This window comes from Capra hircus, chromosome 19 (genome assembly GCF_001704415.2).
Source record: "Capra hircus breed San Clemente chromosome 19, ASM170441v1, whole genome shotgun sequence".
Classification (NCBI taxonomy): Eukaryota; Metazoa; Chordata; class Mammalia; order Artiodactyla; family Bovidae; genus Capra; species Capra hircus.
In genome coordinates, this window is record NC_030826.1 from 25081052 (window position 1) to 25106201 (window position 25150).

At 42.9% G+C, this 25150-nt stretch overlaps 1 protein-coding gene across 5 annotated transcripts in view; it reads left to right on the top strand.

The window, feature by feature from the left end:
* The window catches only part of KIAA0753 (KIAA0753 ortholog), a 62584-nt gene that overhangs the window by 26969 nt on the left and 10465 nt on the right, over nucleotides 1-25150 (top strand). For 3 of the 5 annotated variants that reach the window (XM_018064447.1, XM_018064448.1, XM_013972369.2), the window contains exons 8-17: nucleotides 1913-2148; nucleotides 3350-3516; nucleotides 5157-5276; nucleotides 6345-6434; nucleotides 9572-9650; nucleotides 10696-10779; nucleotides 16191-16376; nucleotides 18164-18245; nucleotides 23162-23282; nucleotides 23766-23990. In XM_018064447.1, coding sequence (XP_017919936.1) covers nucleotides 1913-2148; nucleotides 3350-3516; nucleotides 5157-5276; nucleotides 6345-6434; nucleotides 9572-9650; nucleotides 10696-10779; nucleotides 16191-16376; nucleotides 18164-18245; nucleotides 23162-23282; nucleotides 23766-23990 — 1390 coding nt within the window. Of the gene's footprint in view, nucleotides 1-1912; nucleotides 2149-3349; nucleotides 3517-5156; nucleotides 5277-6344; nucleotides 6435-9571; nucleotides 9651-10695; nucleotides 10780-16190; nucleotides 16377-18163; nucleotides 18246-23161; nucleotides 23290-23765; nucleotides 23991-25150 lie in introns of those variants that run through there. The other 2 variants (XM_018064450.1, XM_018064449.1) reach the window with 2 other exon arrangements.

Consider the following 25150-nt stretch of genomic DNA (forward strand, 5'->3'; position numbering starts at 1 on the left):
CATCTTTTCATGTTTTTATTGACAATTTAGGTTTTCTCTCTGCCATTTTCTGTCCTTTGCCTGTTTCCCTATTGCATTGTTTGTTTTCTTATAGATTGATAGTTGTTCTCTATATATTCTGGATATTAAGCCTATGTTAATTATATACCTTACAGAAATCTGCTTTCAGACTCTGGCTTGTCTGTGACTTTTTTGGTGTCTTTGTCAAAAGCAAGATGCAGTTTAGTGTAATTAAGTTTACATATGTTAACATTATATTTAGCTTTAAGAAAGCATTTTCTCCCCTGATGTCATAATCATATTCTCATATTTTCTTCTAAAAGCTTTAAAGTTTTCCTTTTGCATTTAGGTCTTCTTTACATTTAGAATGTAAGTGTTCAGTGTGAGAGCGAGGATTCTCACGCTGAACACTTGGACTTTTCTTTAGTTATCTATGGATACTAGTAATTTCAGCATTATTTATTGAGTGATCCAGGTCATACTCACTGATTCGTCATACTGCCTTTGTCATACTCATCCTGCTTCATTGGTTTCTGCCTGTGCCTGTATCACTCCCACACTGCCTTAATTATTACAGCTTTATCACAGACACTGTCTCTGGGAAGATAAGACTCCCACCCCTGCCCTACTCCTCACTTTGTTGTTCTTCAGGATTATTTGGGCTGTCTTGGGATTTTATACCTCGTAAAAATTTTAGCATTAAAATTTTATATCCACAGAAAAGAAATCTGTTGAGATTTTAATTGAACTTGCATTCGAAATTGAGGCTCACTATGGGGAGAATTCGGAGAAGGCAATGGCACCCCACTCCAGTACTCTTACCTGGGAAATCCCATGGACGGAGGAGCCTGGTAGGCTGCAGTCCATGGGGTCGCAAAGAGTTGGATACGACTGAGCGACTTCACTTCCACTTTTCACTTTCATGCATTGGAGATGGAAATGGCAACCCGCTCCAGTGTTCTTGCCTGAAGAATCCCTGGTGGGCTGCCGTCTATGGGGTCGCACAGAGTCGGACACGGCTGACGCAGCTCAGCAGCAGCAGCAGCAGCATGGGGAGAACTGATGGTTCACAGTATTTTTTTCATTCATGAAAAGAATTGATCCAGACTTTCTTGTCCTTCAAAAATACTTTAGAACTTTTTTGTTTGGTAAAAAGTCTTATACGTGTTTCCTAAGATTTCTTCCTTAGTCCCTCATAGTTTAGTTGTTGTTGTTAATGGGGTACCTTTTCTCTTATATTTTCTCTAATTAGTTATTTTGGTATGTGCAAATGATGCTGAATTTTGTTTATTTTCTTCTTCTATCCAGAAACATTGCTGAACTCTGTTCTTAGTTGTAATTGCCTATCTGTAGATTCTCTTTGGATTGTTTCTATATTCAAAATATCTCATCTTCAAATACAGTTTTACTTTTTTTCCCATTGCAGGTTGTATGTCATGTATGGAGTTCAGACTTTATTCTGTATCAAATTTGGAGCCATTGAAGGTTTTGAGAAGTGATACTTAAATATTTACATTAAAAACATAATTATGGTAGTCAGGAGAAGGTGTGATTGAAGATAAAGAAGGGGTCTGTTAGAAGATGCTGTTGTTACAGTCATAAGATATTGCAAGCCTGACCTTAGGGAGTGGCAGGAAGGAAGAAAAGGGCAAGAGGTATTTTACTGATAAAATTAGAATTTGAGGGACCGGGTGAGTAAGTACATGTGGGAGGTAAGATTTAGGAGTCAGCCATGATACTTAGGTTTCTGCCATAGAACTGCAGTAGGAATCATAGGATCAGAAGCAACTCTTGACAGCAAGACACTTCAGTTTTTAAGAGGGTGTTGTGAGTTTATCTGCCTCTGGATAATCATTCTCACTTGATTTGAATAGCATTTCCTTCCGCTTGTCCTTCTGAAATCTCCATGTAGATAAGTATCAACCCGACACAGAGCTTCCAGTGACCCAGAGGCTGGAAAATGAGCTTGACGGATTAGAGGCGGATATCCTTCAGGAAGATGCTCCATCTATCCTCGACCAAAATGCAGGCTTCAAAGAAGAGGCATTAGCCCTGGCAAAAATAAAAGCAGGGAGAAAGAAGCTTGTGACTGAGAATGTGCCACCGTCCAGGAAGAAAGATACTCTGGCACCAGCAAGACCACAGCAAGTATGGAATCACTCCTTTCTTTTGGCCCATTTGTATTAGTCTGACATTGTCCAAGGTCACAGAGGCTGGTAAGTGGTGGAGCCAGGATTTGAGTTCTTGGGCATTTGAATGCCAGAGCCCTTGAGCCCAGCTGTCTAAGCTGACATAGCTTGGCTCCAGGTTGTTTTTGCAATTTTTGTTTTTTTTAAACAAAAAACAAGTTTTAGTATTGTTACTAAGGACAGGGCATTCTTTCTTGTCCAGGTTTAGTAAGAGCCTTTCTGATTTGATACCATGGTCTTCATTGGACAGGCTATTGCAAAATACAGTTTTTTTCTGCTTCTGATTTGGAAGTATGAAATTTGAGGGGTTACGATGAAGATTTCCTGCTAAATACTGATACATAATATATCATTTGATTTTGAAAGGTATCTGAGGGTGAGGACTTTCTAACATGGCTTTGGGAGTCAGCTGGCTTCAAAGTGCATTATATTCTTAAGCTTCTATCTAAAGTTTAACTTCAGGCCTTACCAGTGGAGAACTGGCTGGCAGACCACCTCCTAGTCTGAATATGCTTAACGTGGTTGCTCCACTTTGACGGCTTCTCCATAGGCTTCTGTAACATAATCACCTGTTGCTCATAAATCATGGATTAAGATCAAGTCTATTCCTTTTCAAACAGACTCTCAAGGGAGGTCGTTGGGAAGTCAGGGTTGAGTTTGTGCAAATTCAGCCTGGAATATTTCTCCGAAACAGCCTTGTTCTCCTTAGCATTTTATGGTAGTTGTTCTGTTTAGGTGGCATATGCCTTCCTGCCTTCATCATACTCTTCCTCTATTAGTTCTTTTAATCTTAAAATTTGTGAAGACATTATCTCCCGTTTTACAGATAGGAAACCACAAGACTGAGAGGTGTATTTTAACCAAGAATGTTTTACAGTTTAACCTCTTTTGCTTAGTTAGGAAGAAATATATATATATTATATATATAAAGATGGCCAAGCCAGGGATTCCTTTACACGTGTACCCCTCTCCCCACAGTCAGGGTGGTTTTAGTGTAATCTGTGCCCTCCCCAAATTTCTGCCACAGTGCTTTCCACTTAAGTTTTTGCTGAATGAATACATGAACAGCATAGGGACATTTGAACCTTCAGTAAGCCCGAGGTTAAAACCAGTTTCTTTGCCATCCATTTGGCTTTATAATTCATATTTATCTCTTGCAGGGACTCCACAAAGCTGAAAAAAGTAGACCAACCCCCTCTTACAGCAAAAGCAGGTTGCAAAGGACAACAGTCTCCTCCAGATTAAAAATGAACCAACAGCCTGTGAAAGACAGTAGGGCTCCTTGGATACCTCCAAACCCCACATCCCCACCAGCATCTCCTAAATGGTATGTGAAAATTCAAGCATTCAGGTATGTGATTTTACTTTTCCTCCGCAGATCAAAAGTGACCTATTGCTTAGAGCAAGTGAAGCAGTGGCTTTAGTCCCCTTTAAGGAGAACAGCTGATTTGGATGGGTAATACATGAAATGTTTTTGACTGGAAGCCCATTGGTTCCTTTTTCCTACCTGACTGTGGGTAGAGTAACTCCCGCAGATCACTCCAGGACCCTGTGGACTTTGAGGGCTGCTCTTCACTCGCCTCTACACCCAGTAGGTCCTGGTTACTTGAGGCCGGGAACTGTGCCTTATATCTGAATGTACAGTGCCTGATGTAGTCAATCTTAGTAGGCATTTAGTAAATCTTTGTTGAATGAATGCTTAAAAATAATTTCTAGTCCAAGTCATGACAACATGAATTATAAAACCGTACAAACCTCATAGATGCTGTCCTGACGCAGAGGACAGTTAGGATAGAGCTGACATTACTGCCTTGTCACCCTTATTCAGGAGAAGGCAATGGCAGCCCACTCCAGTACTCTTGTCTGGAAAATCCCATGGACAGAGGAGCCTGGTAGGCTGCAGTCCATGGGGTTGTGAAGCACCTTAGCCTCAGCAGCAGCACCCTTACTCACAGCACGTATAGAATGAGGGCCCAATCTTCTGCAGAGCTGGGGAGAAGGCATTGTCCTTCAGGGCACAGAGTCCAGTGAGGCAGAAATTACAGTCTTCAGGGAAGTGGTTAAAAATGGGAGCTTGTATACCATGGACAGTGGTCTCAGAAGCACAGTGGAAAGGACCAGGAGCTAGGACAGTCACAGGAAGGCAGGCCCAAGCAGTCACATGAGGAGGAGAGCGAGTGAGAAGGTAGGTGACGGGAAGGGTCCCACTTCTAAGAGGCTGGCAGGAGATGTGATGAGAAGCTTGGTGGGATGGGGTCCCCTGAAGGCTGAGTGATTCTCAGTGGATGGTTATGCTTATTCATCAGCTTTCACTTTAAAGGTGAAGAAACTGTCCAGAGAATCTAATGCCTTGCTTATGTAGCAGAGCTGAGACTAAAATCAGGTCTTCTGATTTCATAATATATGTGGTTCTTTGCTTTATTTCTGTGCTCTTAATTCTCTGTTTTTATGTATGTACTAGTGTAGAGATGTGAATTCACTTGGTAAGCTCATGAAAACAAGTTGGTTGGAGTTTATATTGCAAACCAAATATATAATGCAGTGTCTTGTAGAGTGTACATGTGGTAGATAGGGGAGGTAAGGGGGAAGGCTTTTGGGTTCAAAGCGCTGTATTAGACCTGATAAAAGGCACAGAGTTGCTGTGTAATGTGAAATATAATTTGTGACCCAAATCTGTATATTAGAACAGGGTTTTGTTGAATTTCACCCATTATTCTGTAATTGACAACTGTTTTTCATTCAAAATAGTGATTGCTTCTGTGAAGCAAAAAGGACCTTCTTTTTGACACTGAGCCTGAATCCTGAATGCTCTCACTCTGCTTCACATTCAGCTTCCAATGTAGAGCCCCCCTACCCCGTAGATCACCAGTACTGTGACACTCTTGTCTTTTCTGAGGTGGCACCTTTTATGAGTCATTGGGTGTGGAGGGAATGGTTACAAAGGTGTAAGTTTTCCTTGTTTTGCAGTGCTGCCTGGCTCAAGGCGAAATCCAGCCCCAAAGATACCACCAAAGAACAGTCTCTCCAGCAGGAAGATACGCAAGAGGACAGTCGGTTGAGAGGTGCTATTGAACACGAAGCAGTGAGGTTTGTGCTGGCGTTTGTCAGGTCTTTGAAATGAGCCCCCTTTCAAATGGAATTCTGAAGCGAGCTCTCCTCTTGCCCATGTATAACATTGGCTGTTTAAAATGGAAATTACTAAACTTTCCTGTCAAATTATGCAGCTTAGACAGTGAGCCGCTCTTTTATTCCTTGCCTAATTCATTCAAAAATTATATGCGTTTCAGTTGTCTACCAGTTGCTTGTTTTGGTACAGTTGTGAGCTCTTTGGAGATCTTTGCAGAGGGCAAGCGAGTGGGCAAAAAAGACAGACTCCCAGCCCCTGCTTATTTATAGTCAACAGGGAGGACATGTTACTGACTATAAGATAGAAAGGTGTATGTCCCCTGAGACCTGAAGTGTTAAATGCTGAGAGAGTTCAGAAGGGGGACAGGACACCTCTGCAGACATCTGGGCTTCCTGGAGGGAGATGGAAAATCAATTAGGACTTGAAGAATAGGCTTTAAATAGGGAGTGATGAGGTGAGGCCATTCCATGACAGGAGAGCAGTGAAAACAGGTTGCCTGCATTGATTTGGCTGGAATTGTTCTTGCAGTTATGGGGAAGCCAGAGTGAAAGTGGACCATTAGATAATTTGATACTGTTCACTATCCTGGGCTGAAAGCATCAAGCCCTAACACATACAGTAAGGTTGTTCTGAGTTAGCTTTTCCTTTCTGTGTTTATTTGACTTCACTCTGCCTTGAGGGCTCTCCTGGGAGCCCATTTCTTTGTCTGAGCTGGAAGATAGAGCAGCAGCTTTGTTTTACAGTTGAGCAAGAAGTTCTAATTGCAGTGAAGGCTGGTTTTCTCGAGAATATTTGTGGCCAGGTTTTTGTGGCAGTGCACGCTAACCAGGAATGCTCTTGCGGGTAAATGTCTTTTTACATGGAACATTACACCAAGAGCTCCACTGGCCCAGAGCCTGAGTTACCTCCTGAGTCTTTGATGGAGCCGAGATGGGTGCTCTGTGGGGTCCTGACTCCTGGTCTGTTTATGCGGTAATGACACCTGCAGGTTGAGGCAGAATTGGCCTGACTTTTGTATTCTCTGCTAGACTCGCTTGGCTAGATGCTGAAACTTCCAAAAGATTGAAGGAATTAGAAGAATTAAAAGCCGAACAAATGGACAAAATGCAAAAACAGAGGTAACTGTCTGTTTTCTGAGGTAGAGAAAAACACAGCAGACCTATTTTATATCATCTAGCTATTTTTACAACTTGTTGGGATTGTTTTTTGGTGTAGTCACACTTTTCATGTCTCTTGTCCGTCAGACTGTTTAAAGTTCTTTGAAGTCACCTAAGAAGCCAACAACGGAGCTCAGACGGGAGCCCCTGGGAGTCCTGGCTGGTTTGGGGAGAGTTGGGGTGACTCTGTGATAGTATCCTTTAGGCTCCATTAGCTTGATGCTGAAACTTCCAGAAGAACAAAGGAATTGAATGAGCTGAAAACTGAAGAAAGGGATAGTTGTCAGAAACTGAGATATGTGTTAGCCTCTGAAGGGTGGTGCATGCTTGCCTGTTCTTAAATTGGTCCGGACACTTTCGCCACCATCCTGGACTGTGTGGGCCTGACCTCACCAAATGAATGAATGAATGAGTGTCTGCATGTCTGCATGTATTTTGCACAGTATTTTTTCTAGGCAGTATTTCTTTTGTGTGCAGTTTGAATGATATCTACAGTTTAGGGGGAGTTTTATCTGAAAGATCAGTGTTACGTCTGTTTGTGTTTCTGCTGGAGATGCTTGTCTCCTGGCCAGGTGGGGCGTACATGTGCAGCCTGCTAGGATACTTCTGCTTCACAGGTTAGCTTGAGCACAGCCTAAGGTTTTCGAGTGAGGTTGCTTTTCCCATTTGCCCCCAAGAGTGTCACCACCTAAATCCAGGCACGAAGAAGTTCATGAGCGGGCTTAGTTGTTACTGCTGCAGTTGGCTCATCTGTCTTGCTCTCATAATGAGTCACCCTGAAGTCACGTGAACAGAATCCTCATTGACACAGCTGTGCATTCTATCACCAGTCATGAGAGAGCGTCCACTCCCAGGTTAAAAGGGCTGTGGCCCTTTTGTTAGAGGGTGAGTGTTGTGAACCACTACCACCCCCAAACCAAGAGATAGGTCAGCACCCCTACTCTCAAACTCCCTGTGGGTCCCTCCTCAGTTGCATCTCCTTCTTTCTTCCCACAGCTCACCACTGTCCTGATTCCTGTCTTCATCTTTTCATTTCTTGTATTCATAAATCTGTTACCCTGTGTCGGTCCCTAATGGCATATTATTTCATCCGGGCAGCTGAGAAGCAGGCCCAAACCTGGAAAGGCAGTGCTGCTGGGATTAGATGAGGATTCCCGGGGAAAGCAGGCGGCGCAGGGTCCTTCCTAAACTTCCTGGGAGTTTTTAGGTGCCCGTCCGGAAAGTTTTTAGATCATGAATGAGCCCTGGCGAGTGTAGGGCTTACCACATTTCGGGCATCTGGAGATGAGCGAGGTGCAGTGGACCTCTGGAAGAGGCCTGGTCAGGGGGACAGTGGGCCGCCTTGTGTAGTTTTCCATTTTGTTACCAAGTAGTATTCCATAGTATGACTGTTCACATACACACATCCAGTCTATCCATCCTCTTGTGAATTAACCTCTGGGTTGTTTTCCATTGTTAGTTAGTATAGGAGTTCCCTTCTAGTTTTTCTGCATCCCACCTGACATGTGGTAATGTCCGATTTTTAAAATTTCAGTTATTTTGGTGAGAGCGTGGTGGTATCTTGCTGGGATTTTACTTTGCATTTCCTTGAAGTCTAATGATGAACACTTGGTAGTGCTTATTGTGATGTGTTTATTCAAGTTTTTTGTCCTTTTTTTATTGTTTTTATAATTACTGATTTTTAAGAGTTTCAAAAAATATGTTCTGGATTTGAGGCCTCTTTTAGAATATGTGCAGCAAATATTTTCTCCCAGTCCTGTGGCTTGCCTATATATTTTCTTAATGGGATCTTTTGAATACGAGAAGTTTCAAATTTTGGTTAAGATCAGCTTAGCAGTTTTTTCATTTTACAGTTAAATCTTTGTTATGAACTAAGTAATCATGACCAGTGCTGAAGTTTCAAAGATATTCTGTATTTTCTTCTAAAATGCTTTTTAGTTTCAGTTTTATTTTTCACATCTGTGATCCCATTTTCAATTAATTTCTGTGTGTGAGATGAAATGCTTATCAGGATTGATTGTTTATCAGGATATCTGGCTAGTCTAAGCACCATCCGATGAAAGGATTATTGACCTTGAGCTTTACACTAGGGTCATCTGGGTGAACTGTTGGTTAAGGACCATCATGCAGATCTTTAGGTCTTTCCTTTGGGGTGCGCCACGCTCTCCAAAGATGAGTCTTTTGATCTGCTGCCTAGAGAGTGAGGATGCGTGTGTCCTTGGAGCTGAGGTGGTCAGGAGGCTGTGAGTCTTACCCCTCGGCATTCAGCTTGCATCCATGCATCCCTCTTTTCAGTAGGGCACCTACAGTCTCAATGCAGTTGGCATTCCCTGAGGAGTCAGGAGGCCCCTGCCGAGAATGAGCAACCAACCCATCTTCCCTCAGAGTTGCTGAGAGGCCATGGTCCAGTGTGTGAAGGAGGGAAGGGACCTACGACCCTAACTTCTCAAACATCATCTGACTCTTGTCTTTTATAGTTAAGCCACCTCCTCCCAGGTTACCCCTAGGCCTCGGGGTACCTGGTGCTCCAAGTCTTGAGCCTCTTAAGTCAGCAGTGCAAATTGTGTGAGTCCTCGGCTTTCCCCATTACAGCCCTAGAATCCAGCCTTCTCAGGTCGGTACGTTGCTCACCACTTTGGTCCTCAAGTTTCTAGCACCATTTCCCACGTCTTGTCATTGTGAGTTTATGTCTGATTCTGTTATTGTGGGCTTTGGGAGGAAACAAAATTAGTTTCATTTGTTGAGTCTTGTGCCCTCTTTCGTCGTTTCAAAGCAGCCATTATTCTTTCAAAATGGACTCAGAGCCTAATGTACTTCTTCAGATGTTATCTCAGCCTTTGTCCTCAAAGTTGGGGTCAGGACCAGCAGTATCACATCACCTGAGAGCTTGTTGGAAACAAGCTCCTCTCAGGCCTCCCTCAGGCCAGCCACATCAGAATCTACATTTAACAAGATCCCCCGGGATCTTGTATGAAAATTAGAACAGCACTGTGGTTTTATAATCATTCGATTTTCCTTCGCCTGGGGTGGTAAATAAATATGCACAATAAGATATTTTATTGCTTTTGATTTTAATTTTCAATTTTATTTCTAAATAGTGTTTCCACCACCCAGTTAGCAGACAAGGTAGAGAAGGCAGTTCTGGAGCGTTTGAAGCCTCTCCTGGCCAAGGCCCAGGTAATCTAGTTCATCCCATATGCTTGCCTTTTGGAAGCTCTCAAATAAAAAGTGTTGCCCCAGAGGTCACACTGACCCTTTGCAGGGCTGTGTGTCTGTCTGGCGGCCAGCAGCTGCATTGCTCTTGTGCTTCGTGGTGTGGGCACAGTGCTGCCAGGGCCCCTTTTGGGCACCCACACTACTGATGTGTCTTCCTTTATGGGTGAGGGGTCAAGATGGGGGAGGAGAGAGAAAGTATCACTTTTGCAAAAGGTGAGATTTTCGTTTGGGGAGTGAGTCTCGATTGCAATTTATGTTCCTAATCAAATGAAACTACTGGTGGCGTTAGTGTTCAGCTCACTGCTTCCACTCTTAATTTTGTGCTCAGTGCCCGGAATGATTTGCTGTATTTTTTCCAGAAGAGGGAAATGTTAGGACAGCTTCTGTGCACAAATTAGTGCGTTTTTTCGAGATGAAATTGTATAGCGCATCACCAGTAGGTTTTGCCATCCTCCTCTGAGCAGTGAGCTGAATGCTATGGCCAGACCCTGTAAATCCATCCTGTAAATAGGAACGCTCTTGTTTGTGTGACTAGATGAAGCCATGGAAGAGCACTAGAATCTTAAATGGAGTGAACAACATTCTGGGTCTCTGAATAGGGCACTGAAATTCTCTATCTCTTGGTCTGAGACATGTTAAGTCATTTATAGAGTCAATGAAAATCTCAGGAGTCTAGAACTGGGAGGGTTCATAGAGGCCAAACCATGCAACCTCCTTATTTTATCAGTGGGGAAACTGGAACAGAGAAGTTGAGTAATTGCACAAAAACACATAGCTACTCTGATAACATTTTCAAAATTGAGGGAAGGAAAGGGGAAGAAAGCCAAGACTAGCACATGGCATTTATTTTCATGAAGACAGAGTGCTTAAATTTCCACCGAAAGCCTAATATAGCTAAAACTGATGAACAGTTCCACACAGAAGTTATTCTGGGAGTAGAATTCATTTGTACTAATATGGGTTGTAAATTTTCATAATTCATGAGTGTGCTTGTCTGTTTTAATAGAGAGTCAATTCTTCTCTGGAAGTAGATACTCATTTGAAGGATCAGCCATCAGAAATTGCAACAACAGCCCAGCCTGCAGAGGAGGTGCGTGTGGTGGGGCTGGCGTTCTGGACTGACATTGGGATTATTACAGGATAATGTCCTCGAGTATAAGGAAAAATGATACATAGATGACCCTACAGACACTAGACTGTCCCACTCCGGAGGGTGGAGGTCGTTTTTCACATCTGGCATGTTAATGCTTACAGTGTATCTTTAGCATTATGACATCGATGAGCCTTGTGAACAGCTCACAGAAAGCTCTTGAGCCACAGGTTTTTGTCAGCGGCTCTTTCCTTTCCTCCCAGTGACAGAGTGTGGGTAGCTGCATGAGCCTGAATGTTGATGGCCCGCGGCAGAACAATGACTGCCCTCATTTCCTCTTGTTCAGCCTAGTTTTGCTCATTACTGGCCTGATTTCCTTTATACTGAGGGCCTAATAAGTATTGTTAGGCAAGCATGTTTTGAGTGCCTAGTAATGACCAGTATCTGGCCTGGCAGAGGCAAAAGGTGGCCCAGGAACAAATGATAACGTTTGAGAAAAATGAAAGCATAGCATGTGGTTGTCCGCCGCTGTGCTCATCCTCTGGACGTGTGTTCACCATTAGTGGGAATGTTGCCCTCCCTGCCCTTCCACCTCTGCAAAGGGACAAGAAGGTGCAGGCTGCCTCCGGCGGCTGTTCATGGAGGGCGGAGAGAAGTTAACTGCTTTCTGTGTTCAGAGCAAGTGAAGGGCCGAGCAAGGGTGACGGTCTCAGAGTGAGAAGGAAATTGGAATGCTGCTCCACCAGCCCAACGACCTGAGGAACAGGAAGATGGTAGATTCCAAGGATGTATCCCAGTTCTAATTATTAAGCAGTCGTTTAGCTTTAGCATATTTTTGTAATTTTTACAGTTGTAATTTTATTGTACCAGTATTTTATGACAGAATCTCATGCAAGGTGAGGCATCTGAGACTGGAAGCTGAAACCCTGCATCTGGCTCTTACAGACCAAGTGCGTGATGGCTGTGTCTTTTGTACAGAAAAGTAATGAGATTCACCTCTCATCTAGGGAGGCGATTCATGCGGTATTTTCATAGGAAAGAGAAATGAAGTGGTCATAAATGCTGTCAGTGAACTAGACATGTTTGAATATTACTAGAAATGATCAGCTTTGTACATGAGAACCATGCTGTAGGCATTAAATGGGCTTAATACAATTTCTTAAAAATGAAAAGGAACTCTGTCCAGTATTTACCATTCTCAGCTGCTGTTAAACTTCAGCATCACCACACAAGAGTTTCCTAGGCAGCACCATTGAGGGTCAGTGTTTATAAATAACTGAATAGAAGCAAACTTGTTGAAGTTGGCATGATGAAGTTAAAGAAGAGATATTTTGCTGTGTTAACTTATTAAAGAGCTGTGGGACCTTGATCCCAGATACCCAGAATTCTCATCTCTCAAAGGGAGGAGACGTTTGCTGCACTTTGCAAGTCAGCTATAGCTCTCAGTAGATTTGCTTGCAGACAGGATGATCTCTGGTGTCAGGAAATAGATTTTGGGATGGTCCCATCATGGCATATTTGTCTCCTGCTGCTACTATTGTCATTAACTGAACTTGCACATGAAATACATTTTTCCAAAGTGTGTAAGGTTTTCCCTTAATTAAAAGCTGTACCTGGATAAAAAGGCAAACAATTCAGGAAAAGTATCATGTAAAAAGTAAAATCTCCCCACCAATGGGTACTGTATGCTCATCTGTATCCAGCTTCTTTATATTTTGGTGATCTTTTTCATATCAGCTCATTGGGTTCTTCCTTATCTCACAGGATTCTTGATATTTGATTCTTTAAACATTAAGAATGAAAATAACAGATACACACGTCTTAACTAACTAGACCTGCATTACTGGTTTAGTTAGCTCTAGATTTCTTGGTAATTTTATTGTATTGGCTATTCAGCTGATTTTTATTTCTTTAACTTTGGTCAAGGTTGAACACTTCTTTCTTGGTCATTAATGTATTTTCTTCTGTAAACCGTTAAAAGGTTTTAAAGATTACTATGGTGGTAACCATTCTTTGTGCCAATCACTATTTTTTAAGTGTTCCAGTGTACAAGTGCTCATATAATCCTTGTAACTCTGAAATGTAGGGTTATTGTTTCTATATTACAGACCAGAGGATTGAGGCCCAGAGAGGTTAAGCATACTTGCCCCCACTTTGAGGCATATCAGTGGCAGAACCAGGATTGGGTCCTAGAAATGTCTCCTTCCAGAGCCTGATATCATTTCCCCAGCAGACATTCTTTGTTAAAAAGCCTCTTTTAGAGCAGATTATAGACACATATTAGAATCAACAGAAATACAACACATATAAAAATGTTTTGCAAGCTGTAAAGTGCTTTTTCAACGTAAAGGATACAAAGTCGAGAAAGGCTGGTGAAACTCTTCCAGGTTAGGGGTGCTGTGCTGTGCTTAGTCGCTCAGTCATGTCTGACTCTTTGTGACCCCATGGGCTGTAGTCCACCAGGCTCCTCTGTCCGTGGGGATTCTCCAGGCAAGAATACTGGAGTGGGTGGCCATGCCCTCCTTCAGGGGATCTTCCCAACCCAGGGATTGAACCCAGGCCTCCCGCATTACAGGTGGATTCTTTATTGTCTGAACAACCAGGGAAGCCCCCAGGTTAGTGGTAGAAAGTCTCAAACAGAGACAAGAATCGTCAACTGTGATGTTGTGAACAGATGTTTTTACAAACAGATGCTCTACTGAACTGGAAGAGAATAGTGTAGGGATGTCCTCTGGAGAACACGACGCGGGCTGCATGCTCAGCTGCTCAGTTGTGTCTGACTCTTTGCAGCCCCATGGACTATAGCCTGCCAGGCTCCTGTGTCCATGGGGATTCTCCAGGCAAAAATGCTGCAGTGGCTTGCTATGCCCTCTAGGAGATCTCCCCGACCCAGGAATTGAACCGGGGTCTCCTGAGTTGCAGGTGGATTCTTTACCAACTGAGCTACCAGGGAAGCCCCATGACATGTGCAGTATTGAACATTCTTCTGAGTCTAGCACAAAGCAGATACTTTCAGTTCAGTTCAGTTGCTCAGTCGTGTTCGACTCTTTGCGACCCCATGAATCGCAGCACGCCAGGCCTCCCTGTCCATCACCATCTCCCGGAGTTCACTCAGACTCACGTTCATCAAGTCCGTGATGCCATCCAGCCATCTCATCCTCTGTCATCCCCTTCTCCTCCTGCCCCCAATCCCTCCCAGCATCAGAGTCTTTTCTAATGAGTGAACTCTTTGCATGAGGTGGCCAAAGTACTGGAGTTTCAGCTTTAGCATCATTCCTTCCAAAGAACACCCAGGGCTGATCTCCTCTAGAACGGACTGGTTGGATCTCCTTGCAGTCCAAGGGACTCTCAAGAGTCTTCTCCAACACCCTAGTTCAAAAGCATCAACTCTTCGGCGCTCAGCTTTCTTCATAGTCCAACTCTCACATCCATATATGACCACTGGAAAAACCATAGCCTTGACTAGACGGATCTTAGTTGGCAAAGTAATATCTCTACTTTTGAATATACTGTCTAGGTTGGTCATAACTTTTCTTCGAAGGAGTAAGCGTCTTTTAATTTCATGGCTGCAGTCACCATCTGCAGTGATTTTGGAGCCCCCAAAAATAAAGTCTGACACTGTTTCCACTGTTTTCCCATCTATTTCCCATGGAGTGATGGGACCGGATGCCATGATCTTCATTTTCTGAATGTTGAGCTTTAAGCTAACTTTTCGCTCTCCTCTTTCACTTTCATCAAGAGGCTTTTGAGTTCCTCTTCACTTTCTGCCATAAGGGTGATGCCATCTGCATATCTGACGTTATTGATATTTCTTCTGGCAATCTTGATTCCACCTTGTGCTTCTTCCAGTCCAGTGTTTCTCATGAGGTACTCTGCATACAAGTTAAATAAGCAGGGTGACAGTATGCAGCCTTGACATACTCCTTTTCCTCTTTGGAACCAGTCTGTTGTTCCATGTCCAGTTCTAACTGTTGCTTCTTGACCTGCATACAGATTTCTCAAGAGGCAGGTCAGGTGGTCTGGTATTCCCATCTCTTTCAGAATTTTCCACAGTTTATTGTGATCCACACAGTCAAAGGCTTTGCCATAGTCAATAAAGCAGAAATAGATGTTTTTCTGGAATGCTCTTGCTTTTTCGATGATCCAGCGGATGTTGGCAATTTGATCTCTGGTTCTTCTGCCTTTTCTAAAACCGGCTTGAACATCAGGAAGTTCACGGTTCACGTATTGCTGAAGCCTGGCTTGGAGAATTTTGAGCATTTCTTTACTAGCATGTGAGATGAGTGCAATTGTGCGGTAGTTTAAGCATTCTTTGGCATTTCCTTTCTTTGGGATTGGGATGAAAACTGACCTTTTCCAGTCCTGTGGCCACTGCTGAGTCTTCCAAATTTGCTGGCCTATTGAGTGCAGCACTTTCACAGCATCATCTTTCAGGATTTGAAACAGCTCAACTGGAATTCCATCACCTCCACTAGCTTTGTTCGTAGTGATGCTTTCTAAGGCCCACTTGACTTCACATTCCAGGATGTCTGGCTCTAGATTAGTGATCACACCATCATGATTGTCTGGGTCATAAAGATCTTTTTTGTACAGTTCTTCTGTGTATTCTTGCCACCTCTTCTTAATATCTTCTGCTTCTGTTAGGTCCAGACCATTTCTGTCCTTTATCGAGCCCATCTTTGCATGAAATGTTCCCTTGGTATCTCTAATTTTCCTGAAGAGATCTCTAGTCTTTCCCATTCTGTTGTTTTCCTCTATTTCTTTGCATTGATCACTGAAGAAGGCTTTCTTATGTCTTCTTGCTGTTCTTTGGAACTCTGCATTCAGATGCTTATATCTTTCCTTTTCTCCTTTGCTTTTCGCCTCTCTTCTTTTCACAGCTATTTGTAAGGCCTCCCCAGACAGCCATTTTGCTTTTTTGCATTTCTTTTCCATGGGGATGGTCTTGATCCCTGTCTCCTGTACAATGTCACGAACCTCATTCCATAGTTCATCAGGCACTCTATCTATCAGATCTAGGCCCTTAAATCTATTTCTCACTTCCACTGTATAATCATAAGGGATTTGATTTAGGTCATACCTGAATGGTCTAGCCGTCTAGCGGTTTTCCCTACTTTCTTCAATTTGAGTCTGATACTTGCTTTACCAGCTGGCAGAACAGGTAGTAACAATAATTTTCATGGATATTAATGGTGTTACTCAGTTGACGCAACTATTGAAATGACTGTGGTAGAAACTGTCCTGACTGTCCTGATGTCCTGCTGTCAGTGTTCACTGACTTAGGAGAGGCTGGATTCAGTGTAGAAACTGCCTGTTGTACCATCGCACGGTTGGTGTGTATGAGCAGTGTTCATATTTAAGTCTCACGCAGTCTTCATATTGCCTTTCCATCCCCTTTGCTTGTTTTGCAGGCTACAGCTGTTGATGGCGAATCCAGTAACATTCATCAGCTGGATGGTTCTTTGGAAAATACCACTCACGAATACTGGCCAGTGACTCACTCTAAGATCTGGGAGTCTGATGCCTTATCCACCTTAGGGGATGGCAAGGACAGCCTGTACCTGGAGACGATGATGCTCCGAATGGAGGAAATGGAAGTAGGTCTCAGGTGCCAGTTCTGGTTGGCTGCTGGAGGCTGGCTTCTGTTGAGCACAGCTCCTCCTCATGGTTTTGTAGCTTAAAGCATCAGAGTTACCTGGTCCTCAGTTTAAATCCCAGCTCGACTGTCAGCCACGTGTGTCGCTTTCATAAAGTCACTTACCCTTTCTGATAAGTGGGATGGTTTTGCTTGTTTTTTAATTTGTTTTTTAATTGGAGGATAATTGGTTTACAGTGTTGTGTTGGTTTCTGCCATACAACAAAGTGAATCATAAGTATACACATGTCCTCTCCCTCTTGAACCCCCCTGCCCCACCGTCCCATCCTACCCCTCTCGGTCATCACAGAGCGCTGGGTTGAGCCCCCGTGTTGTGCAGCAGCTTCCCGCTAGCTGTCTGTTTTATAGTTGGTAGTGTATATATGTTAGTACTGCTCTCTCTAGTCATCCCACCCTCTCCTTCCCCCGCTGTGCCCATTCCTGTCAGCACCGTTTTTCTAGATTCCCTATATATATATAGATGTGTGTTAATATATGATATTTGTTTTTCTCTTTCTGACTTACTTCACTCTGTATAACAGGCTTTAGGTTCATCCCCCTCACTAAAACTGACTTAAATTCATTCCTTTTTATGGCTGAGTGATATTCCATTGTGTGTGTGTGTGTGTGTGTGTGTGTGTGTGTGTGTGTATGTATACACACCACAGTTTCTTTTTCCGTTCATCTGTCGATGGACATCTAGGTTGCTTCCATGTCCTGGCTATTGTAAATAGTGCTGCAATGAACACTGGAGTACACGTGTCTTTTTTAATTAAGTGAGGGTGTTTCTAAGGACAGAATGAGGTATGAAGTGTCTGTATACTGCCTGACACACAACTCATCATCGATATGTGATACCAAAAACGCTGGGCCAGAGCCCAGTCCTGCAAATGGGACCAGCAACGTCTTCATCCCTCAGCTTGTAAATGCTGCCCAGTTGCCTCTTCTGCTCTCCTCCCATTGGATCCTGGCAAAACACAGATAACTTTATCTTTCTTAATTCCTGTGACACTGCTTTAGAATGCTCTTAGAAAATTCTAGACCTCAGACATTATGCAAACCAAGCCCTGGATGGTTCTGAGGAGGAAATTGAGACACAGTAAGGGAATGAGTGACATGGCCAAGGCTACCCAGAAGTTCCCACCAGAGCTGGGCTGAGAATCCAGGTCCCTGACTCCTAGCTCAGAATTTTCATTTTAACTCCACCTGGATGAAATCTCATTTTGGCTTTGCTGCTAAACCAAAAACATAGGCAAGACAACATTTAGTTGGTTTTTGACAATTAAAAAATGTGTAGTTTATCCTGGTCTTGTAACTGATTTCCCCTTCTTGGGGGTAACTACCAAATGGTAGTCTATAGCCACACACATGGCCATTTACATACACTGCCATTTACACACATGGCCATTTAATGTAAACCAGTTAAAATTAAATACATCACTGCATTACCAGTGGTCAGTAGTTAGTGTCTAGTACATTGGACAGGGGAAAAATAGAACATTTCCATCATCAATTCAGATTCTAGTGGGCAGTGCTGGTCCAGATTAGATTAGTTAGTATAGATTAATTGCCTCATTTTATTTTACACTTCCCCTTATGAGCTAACCACTTCCTGGCCTGGGAGGTGCCTGTTTTCTGGTGAAGTGTCTTATTAAATGTCTGCTGGACTGTTATAACCTTCCTAGTCCCTGGTTTGTAATGAAACTAATTTTTTTCTGCATAAATTAATCTTTTTTTACTTTTTTAAAGAAATACCAGGAGACAGTTCGCCAAAGATATAATAAAATTGTATATACCGACCCTCATTTTTGGATGCAGGAAGAAAAAAATGGTGAGTGTTCCCCCACTTTTCCCTCTACATTGTACTGTGAAAAATTTCACACATACAGAAAAGTTGAAAAAAGTTGTACAGTGGATACTCATATATACTTCTTCTAGATTCTACAATTAAAATCTTGCTATATTTGCTTAATCATATATCTCCTTAGCCTCTTAGGCTTCCCAGGTGGCTCAGTGGTAAAGAATCCGTGTGCCAATGCAGGAGACACAAGAGACGCAGGTTTGAACCCTGGGTTGGGAAGATCCCCTCGAGGAGGGCATGGCACCCATTCAGTATTCTTCCCTGGGAAATCCCATGGACAGAGGAGCCAGGTGGGCTACAGTCCATGGGGTCGCAAAGAGCACACATGAGCACCCATCAATTCATGTTACTTTTGGATGCATTGTAGAGTAAGTTGCAGACATTGGTACATCTTACCCGAAACATTTCAACCTGTGTATCAGCAGCTGGAGCTTCATATTTACTTAGAGTGCTTCTTCCTTTTGAGATAAAATTTACATCAATGAAATATGCAGATCTTAATGGTATTATTTGATGAGTTTTGACAAATGGGTGCATCTTTGTTACCCACACTCCTTCCGTCACCCTGTGCTCCTTCCCAGTCAGTGCCCCCCTACCCAGCCAACCACTGTGCTTTTTTTTTAACTTTAGATTAATTTTGCCTATTCTGGAATTTCATATAAGTGGAATCATACATGTATTTAACCTTTTGTCTTTCATTTTGCAAGGTATCTTATAATTTATCTATTACTCATTTCCTGTTGCTAGGGTAACAAGTTTAAGTTAGTAACAAGTTATAGCACAAATGTAGTGGTTTAAAACAAATTTATTCTCAAATGAATTCCTGGAGTTCCGAAGTCTGACTGTCTCAAAGGGCTAAAAGCAAGGGATTGGCAGGGCTGGTTCCTTCTTTCAGCTTCTGAGGCTGCCTGCGTTCTCAGGCTTGTGGCTGTATTACTCCAGACTGCTTCTGCCTTCGCATTGCCTTCTCCTTCCGAGTCCCATCTTCCTCTGCTTGCCTATTACAGTGACTTGCTGGTTACCTTTAGGGCCCATCCCAGTGATCCAGGTTACTTTCTCCATCTCAAGATCCTTAAAGTCCCTCCTGCTATAGAAGAGACATTCACAGGTTTCAGGGGTCAGAATCTGGACATCTTGGGGAGCCGCTGTTCAGCCTGCCGCACCTGGTGTCAGTGTCCATTCCTTTTTATTGCTGAGGAGTAGTCCATTGTACACAGGCACCACATCTAGTTGAGCCATTTGCCTGGAGATGTGCATTTGATTGTTTTTAATTTGGGTCTATTAGAAATCTGCTGAGTGTATTCATGTGTAATCTTTTTATGGACATAGGTTTTCATTTCTCTTGGATTAAAAACCTGAGTAGATTTGCCAGATTATGGGCTAGGCACATGTCTAACTTTATAAAAACTGTCAAACATTTCCCCAAAGTGACTGTACCATTTTACACTCCCTGCATTGAGTTCCTACTGCTAGATCCTTGCCAGCATTTGAATTGTCAAAGTCTTTTTCATTATAACCATTCTGGTACACCCGTAGCAATATGTCTTTGTGGCTTTAATTTCATTTCTTTGGTAATAATGATGCTTAGAACATTTTCAGGTAATTATTAGTCATTTGTATATCTTTCTTTATGAAGTGTCCAAGTCTTGAATTGGATTGTCTTTTTATGTTTGAGTTATAGGAATTCTTCATGCATTTGGATGTGAATTCTTTGCCATATATATACTATTTTCAAAACAGCTCTATTGAGATCTAATTCACATACCATAAAATTCATCCTTTTAAAGTTGAGTCGTTTTTAGTATATTTACAGAATGTTGCAAATGTCATTGCTGTCTAATTCCAGAACATTTTCATCACCCTAACAAGAATCCCAGCTTCCATTAGCAATCACTTCTCATTCTCCCCCATCTCTTCCCAGCAGCCACTAATCTACTCGGGTGAGTATTTGCAAATATTTTCTCCCATCTGTAGCTCACGTATGTATTTTCTCAAATGTGTTTTGTTATGAGGAAACATTTTAAATTTTGATAAAGTCTAAGCTATCCAATGTTTCTTGTATAGATTTTGCTTTCTTTGATCTCATAAACCTTTGCCTATTCCCATGTTGAGAAGAGAAGCTCTTGTTTTCTTCTAGAAGCTTTATGGTTTCAGTTTGTATGTATAGGCCTGTGATCCATCTTGAATAAAACTTGGCTCTGGTTTGAGGTTGAGGTTCATTTTTTCCTTCTGCTAATGGATATTCATTTGTTCTTACACCATTTGTTGAAAAGACTTTGTTTTCTCTCCCACTTTTTAAAAAATTCATACATATGCCTTTTGGCTGCAGTTGCTAGGCCAGTGTCGCAATTTGGGCTGGGGTGTGTTGCTCAAGTTCTCTTTGACTTATGCTTATCAGTTACTACTTTACTCAATGAAAGAAGGAAAACAAAAGGTGGTTAAACATTACCTCTAAAGGATTTTTGGTACTGTGAGTATTAAGAGAAGGAAAGGAAGTTGTGGGTATAGAAGATTTATAATAGCAGTGTATGTACATAGACTTCTTTAAAAGAGGATGAGTTTGGGGTATTGTCTTAGGAAAAGTGTTCTCTGTGTCACATTTTCACTGAAAAATGAGCCATCTAAACACAATAGAGATTCATTCCTTTCAGTTTGGGTAATTGTTTGTAAAGTGTACCATTCATAGTGTTATTTATTTATTTATGGCTGTGCTGGGTCTTCGATGCTGTGTGGGTGGCAAGCAGGGGCTGCTCTCTGGTTGTGGGCAAACTTCTCTCATTGTGGTGACTTCTATAGATGCAAAGCGCAGGGCTCCAGGGCACGCCTGCTTCAGGAGTTGCAGCATGTGGCCTCAGTGGTGGAGGTTCTCAGACTCTAGAGTGCAGGCTCAATAGTTGTGGCGTACCGGCTTAGTTGCTCTGCGGCATGTGGAATCTTCTGGATCAGGGACCGAACCTGTGTCTCCTACATTGGCAGGCGGATCCTTAACCACTGAGCCACCAGGGAAGCCCCAGTTCTGGTAATTTTTCAGGCTCCATTCTTTGTTCCTCTCATTCTCTCTCTCCTCTAGCCCTACTCCAGCTTCTGTGTTTGTCCTCACATGACAGGTGAACCATTCTTCCAGGCCCACCTTATGTTTGCTCCTTCCTGTGAACTCCCATAGACTTCTGCCATGTCCTGCCCTGTTAGAGATGTTTCTGGAGGGTCTTTGCTGCTGCTGCTGCTGCTAAGTCGCGTCAGTCGTGTCTGACTCTGTGTGACCCCATAGACGGCAGCCCACCAGGCTCCCCTGTCCCTGGGACCCTCCAGGCAAGAACACTGGAGTGGGTTGCCATTTCCTTCTCCAGTGCACGAAAGTGAAAGGTGAAAGTGAAGTCGCTCAGTCGTGTCCGACTCTTCGCCACCCATGGACTGCAGCCCACCAGGCTCCTCCCTCCCTGAGATTTCCCAGGCAAGAGTACTGGAGTGGGTTGCCATTGCCTCTGGGAGGGTCCTTATGTCTCCCAAATAAGCCAGAGAGGTTTATCATATTAAGTAGTATCCCAGCTGCATCTAGCAGGGTCATGACCCGGGGATGAGCCTTCTCATCACCGCCTAGTGAATCAGTGGGCATCTTTCGGTTTAGAAGCAGAGGAAAGGGGAGTGCTGAAGGGCAACTGTTTCACTGTTGGTTTGGCCATTGGCCACAGTCAGGTTGCATCGTGCAAAAGATAGCCTTACCAAGGACTCAGTGTTCTCTTTTTCAAGGGCAATTTAAATTATTAGTCACTATCTCTGACTCTGCTGGAGTCTAGGTATGCATTTCAAAGGAGCTTTGAAGAACACCAAGAACTGAAATGAATTTGTGGATGCTTTAAATCCAGAACCATGAAATCCTCATAAGAACCCTCTGTCTCTAATTATTCTGATTGTATGTTCAGTTGAATCACAGAAACCAAATTTAAAGTGATCTGTGAATTGTGCAGTGTCGAATCTGTATCTCTTATTTTCTCTTTTCTGAAGTCAATTGAAAATTGATTGTACTTTCAGTAATATTTTTATAAAAACTGACTTATGCAGTATTTCTTTTTATTAATATATTTTTAAAGTTTTTGAAAATTAAAAAAAAAATTTTGGCCACTATTCCATGTAATGTGGGATCTTAGTTTCTCAACCAGGGATTGAACCCATACCCCCTGCATTGGAAGTGTGGAGTCTTAACCTCTGGATTACCAGGGAAGGACCTGTACAGTATTCCTGTGCGTAAAAAATCATAAACAAAGAAATACATGAGTCAGAGAAAGGTGTTTGACTTATACTTGCTCTTTACCTAAGAGAAGGGCAATTTTCTTTTTATATCTGAGATGTGTTTAAAATGATAAATAATCCAAAGCTCCAAGGAGCTGTCAAGCCTGCCGCAATGTATAGTTAATACGTTAATGTTTTGACTGTCATCATGCAGATTTTCCCAGCGAAGCTCAGACACAAATTGTCAGCTAGTCAGGTGTTCAGGTGTTGAGTGTTCTTTTTTTTCCCTTCTCCAGTAATCAGATAATTTAAAGGTTAAAAACAAACCCAACTGCTCAAGACTCCTTGAATGAGGGGTGGATCCTAATGGAACCTGGCTTTGCACAGGCCTCTTCAAGGAGTCTACCTCAGAGCTGACAGAAGCTTTGAAACAAGTTCCTTATTTCTTAAAGCTAACTCCTCATTGGTTTGTTTCTTGATAACTTTTACATTCACCTTTTCAGGTAGAACAGAGGCGTTGTCTGCCTTTCGCACTGCCAGCTCAACCCTTATGCTTAAGAGACATGCCTGTGAACTTCCTCACAGGTTACTGGCCACTCCAGTGATGTCTACTCCAGCATTTCTTTACGTATAGTCATTTTATGCCTCTCCTTTTCTAGACCAGAAATTTCCAGCGGTAAGTGAAAGGCCTCTTTCTCCTCATCCAATCAGGATCACAAAGACTGCAGCTCGAAAAGACCCAGATGTGAACATCGTGTTAGAAGGGCCCTGCAGTGGCGCGTAAGTGGTAATGAGCCTGTCTGATTTCATTTGTAGTTGGTTACCTTTGACCTTGTTGGATTTTACATTCCTCCAATAACCACAAGACAGAGAGAGATTCTTCTCTTGACCAAAATCTTGCCAAACTCCAAGATGGCCCAGCAAAACAATGTGTTTATAAGATGGGCATTGAGTGTGTTGCATCTTAAGGAGCCTTTAGTAACAGCTGATTTTTACGATTGAAAGCATCACAGTGGCACAGGTGACTTTTGCAAGTCATTACGGCAAGATTTGCTTTAAGAATTCTTTTGTCCAGATGTTGCTCCCATGAGGATGGTTGGTTCATGTAAAGGAGAAACAGTGAGTGGTGATGTTGGGTTTGATGCAGCGTGGGGAAGGAAAATGAAGGTCAGCCTTTGGTTGTCCAACCATCAGGATGCATTAACGGTTTACTCTCACTTGTAGATGATTTTGAATGCTCTCATCATTTTTATTTGCTCTCAGTTCTCTGGATGAAAGTGTGGGAACAGAGGAGAGATCGGAGAAAAGAGAAGCTCCCCTTCCTTCCCTTTCAGAAGATGCTCAACAGACAGAAGGCCGAGCTGCCCTCTTTGTCCCGCCGGCCATGCGTCGTAGCATCGTTGACTACTGCCGCCGTTTCGAGCACTACCTGCGGGTGATTGCGCACGAGGCCGTGGGCTCCTTCAACCCATGGCTCATAGCTGAAAGGTCAGGAGGAGGGCTTGCGCTCTGTTGAGGAACAGGGTGCCATGTGTTAACTTGACTGCAGAAAGACCTGGCCGAGGTTTCAGGCCAAGCTTTTGGGTCCTGGAGTTCCAGTGGCTGCTCTGGGGCTGGGGAACAGGCTTTCTCTGCCAAGTGCCTTTCTTCAGGGAGAGGAGATGGGAAAACAGCATGGCTGATGCCATCCCGAGGAGCATGCTGCAGCCTTCCACCAGAAGCAGAAACTTTGTTCAGGGCAGGCTTCCTGTTGGTGTTAGTGAGGTCAGCGTCATCAGAGAACGTGAATTATGACCGGGCAGGAAGCAGTTATGATCTTGAAATCTTCATGGTCAGGTCAGACTTGCAACAGGACAGCGGGTCTATAGACCTCACTACACTTAACCTTCTCCTTCTGGCTGTCGCCTCCCCTGAGAAAGGGGAGGTCTGTGGAGTCAGAAGACAGTCCCACTGCTGCTAGATATTTGAAGAATGGGTAGCCTTCTTTCATGTAAATATTCAATTGAAAGATGTGTGCAAATTCATTCTTTAGAAATAGTGCTCAAATTTAAATTCCTTACGAGTATCATTTTATTATATACGAGCAGATAATTTTCATCAGTGAACCTAGAGTATACTGTTATGACATCTTTCTTGAACAGGTTTCAAACATGTTCCAGGAGTTAATAATTGCCTCTTTTTAAGTTGCTTATTTTTTTAATATATTATTCAAGTTCTTCACATTCTAGCCAACACCTCTCAACATAATTTTCCTCATGATTTGATGTGTTGGTTAATCTCACCTCCACCCCCACTCTTTCTCCTGAGACTCTCTTTCCTTCTACCCCAGCCTGGCCCAACCACTTTCTAGATATGCGGTGCGGCTCTTGTCCTGGCATATGTCTTCATCACCACCCTGGGCATGAGGTTCTCCCTCCCACGTTAGGGTCCTTGTGTTCTGTTCCCACGTGTCTTCCTCCTTCCTGGCTTACTGCCTTACTTTGATGGAGCCTATACTGCTCTGTGTATCACAGGACAGTTCCTGAGACTTATACGTTTGAAAGTGTCTTATCTTCATATTTGACTGATGATTTGGTTGAGTTTTAAATTCCTGGTTTATTTTTCCCAAAGAATATGCCTCTCTTCCTTTGTGGAGGTGAAGGAGGGAT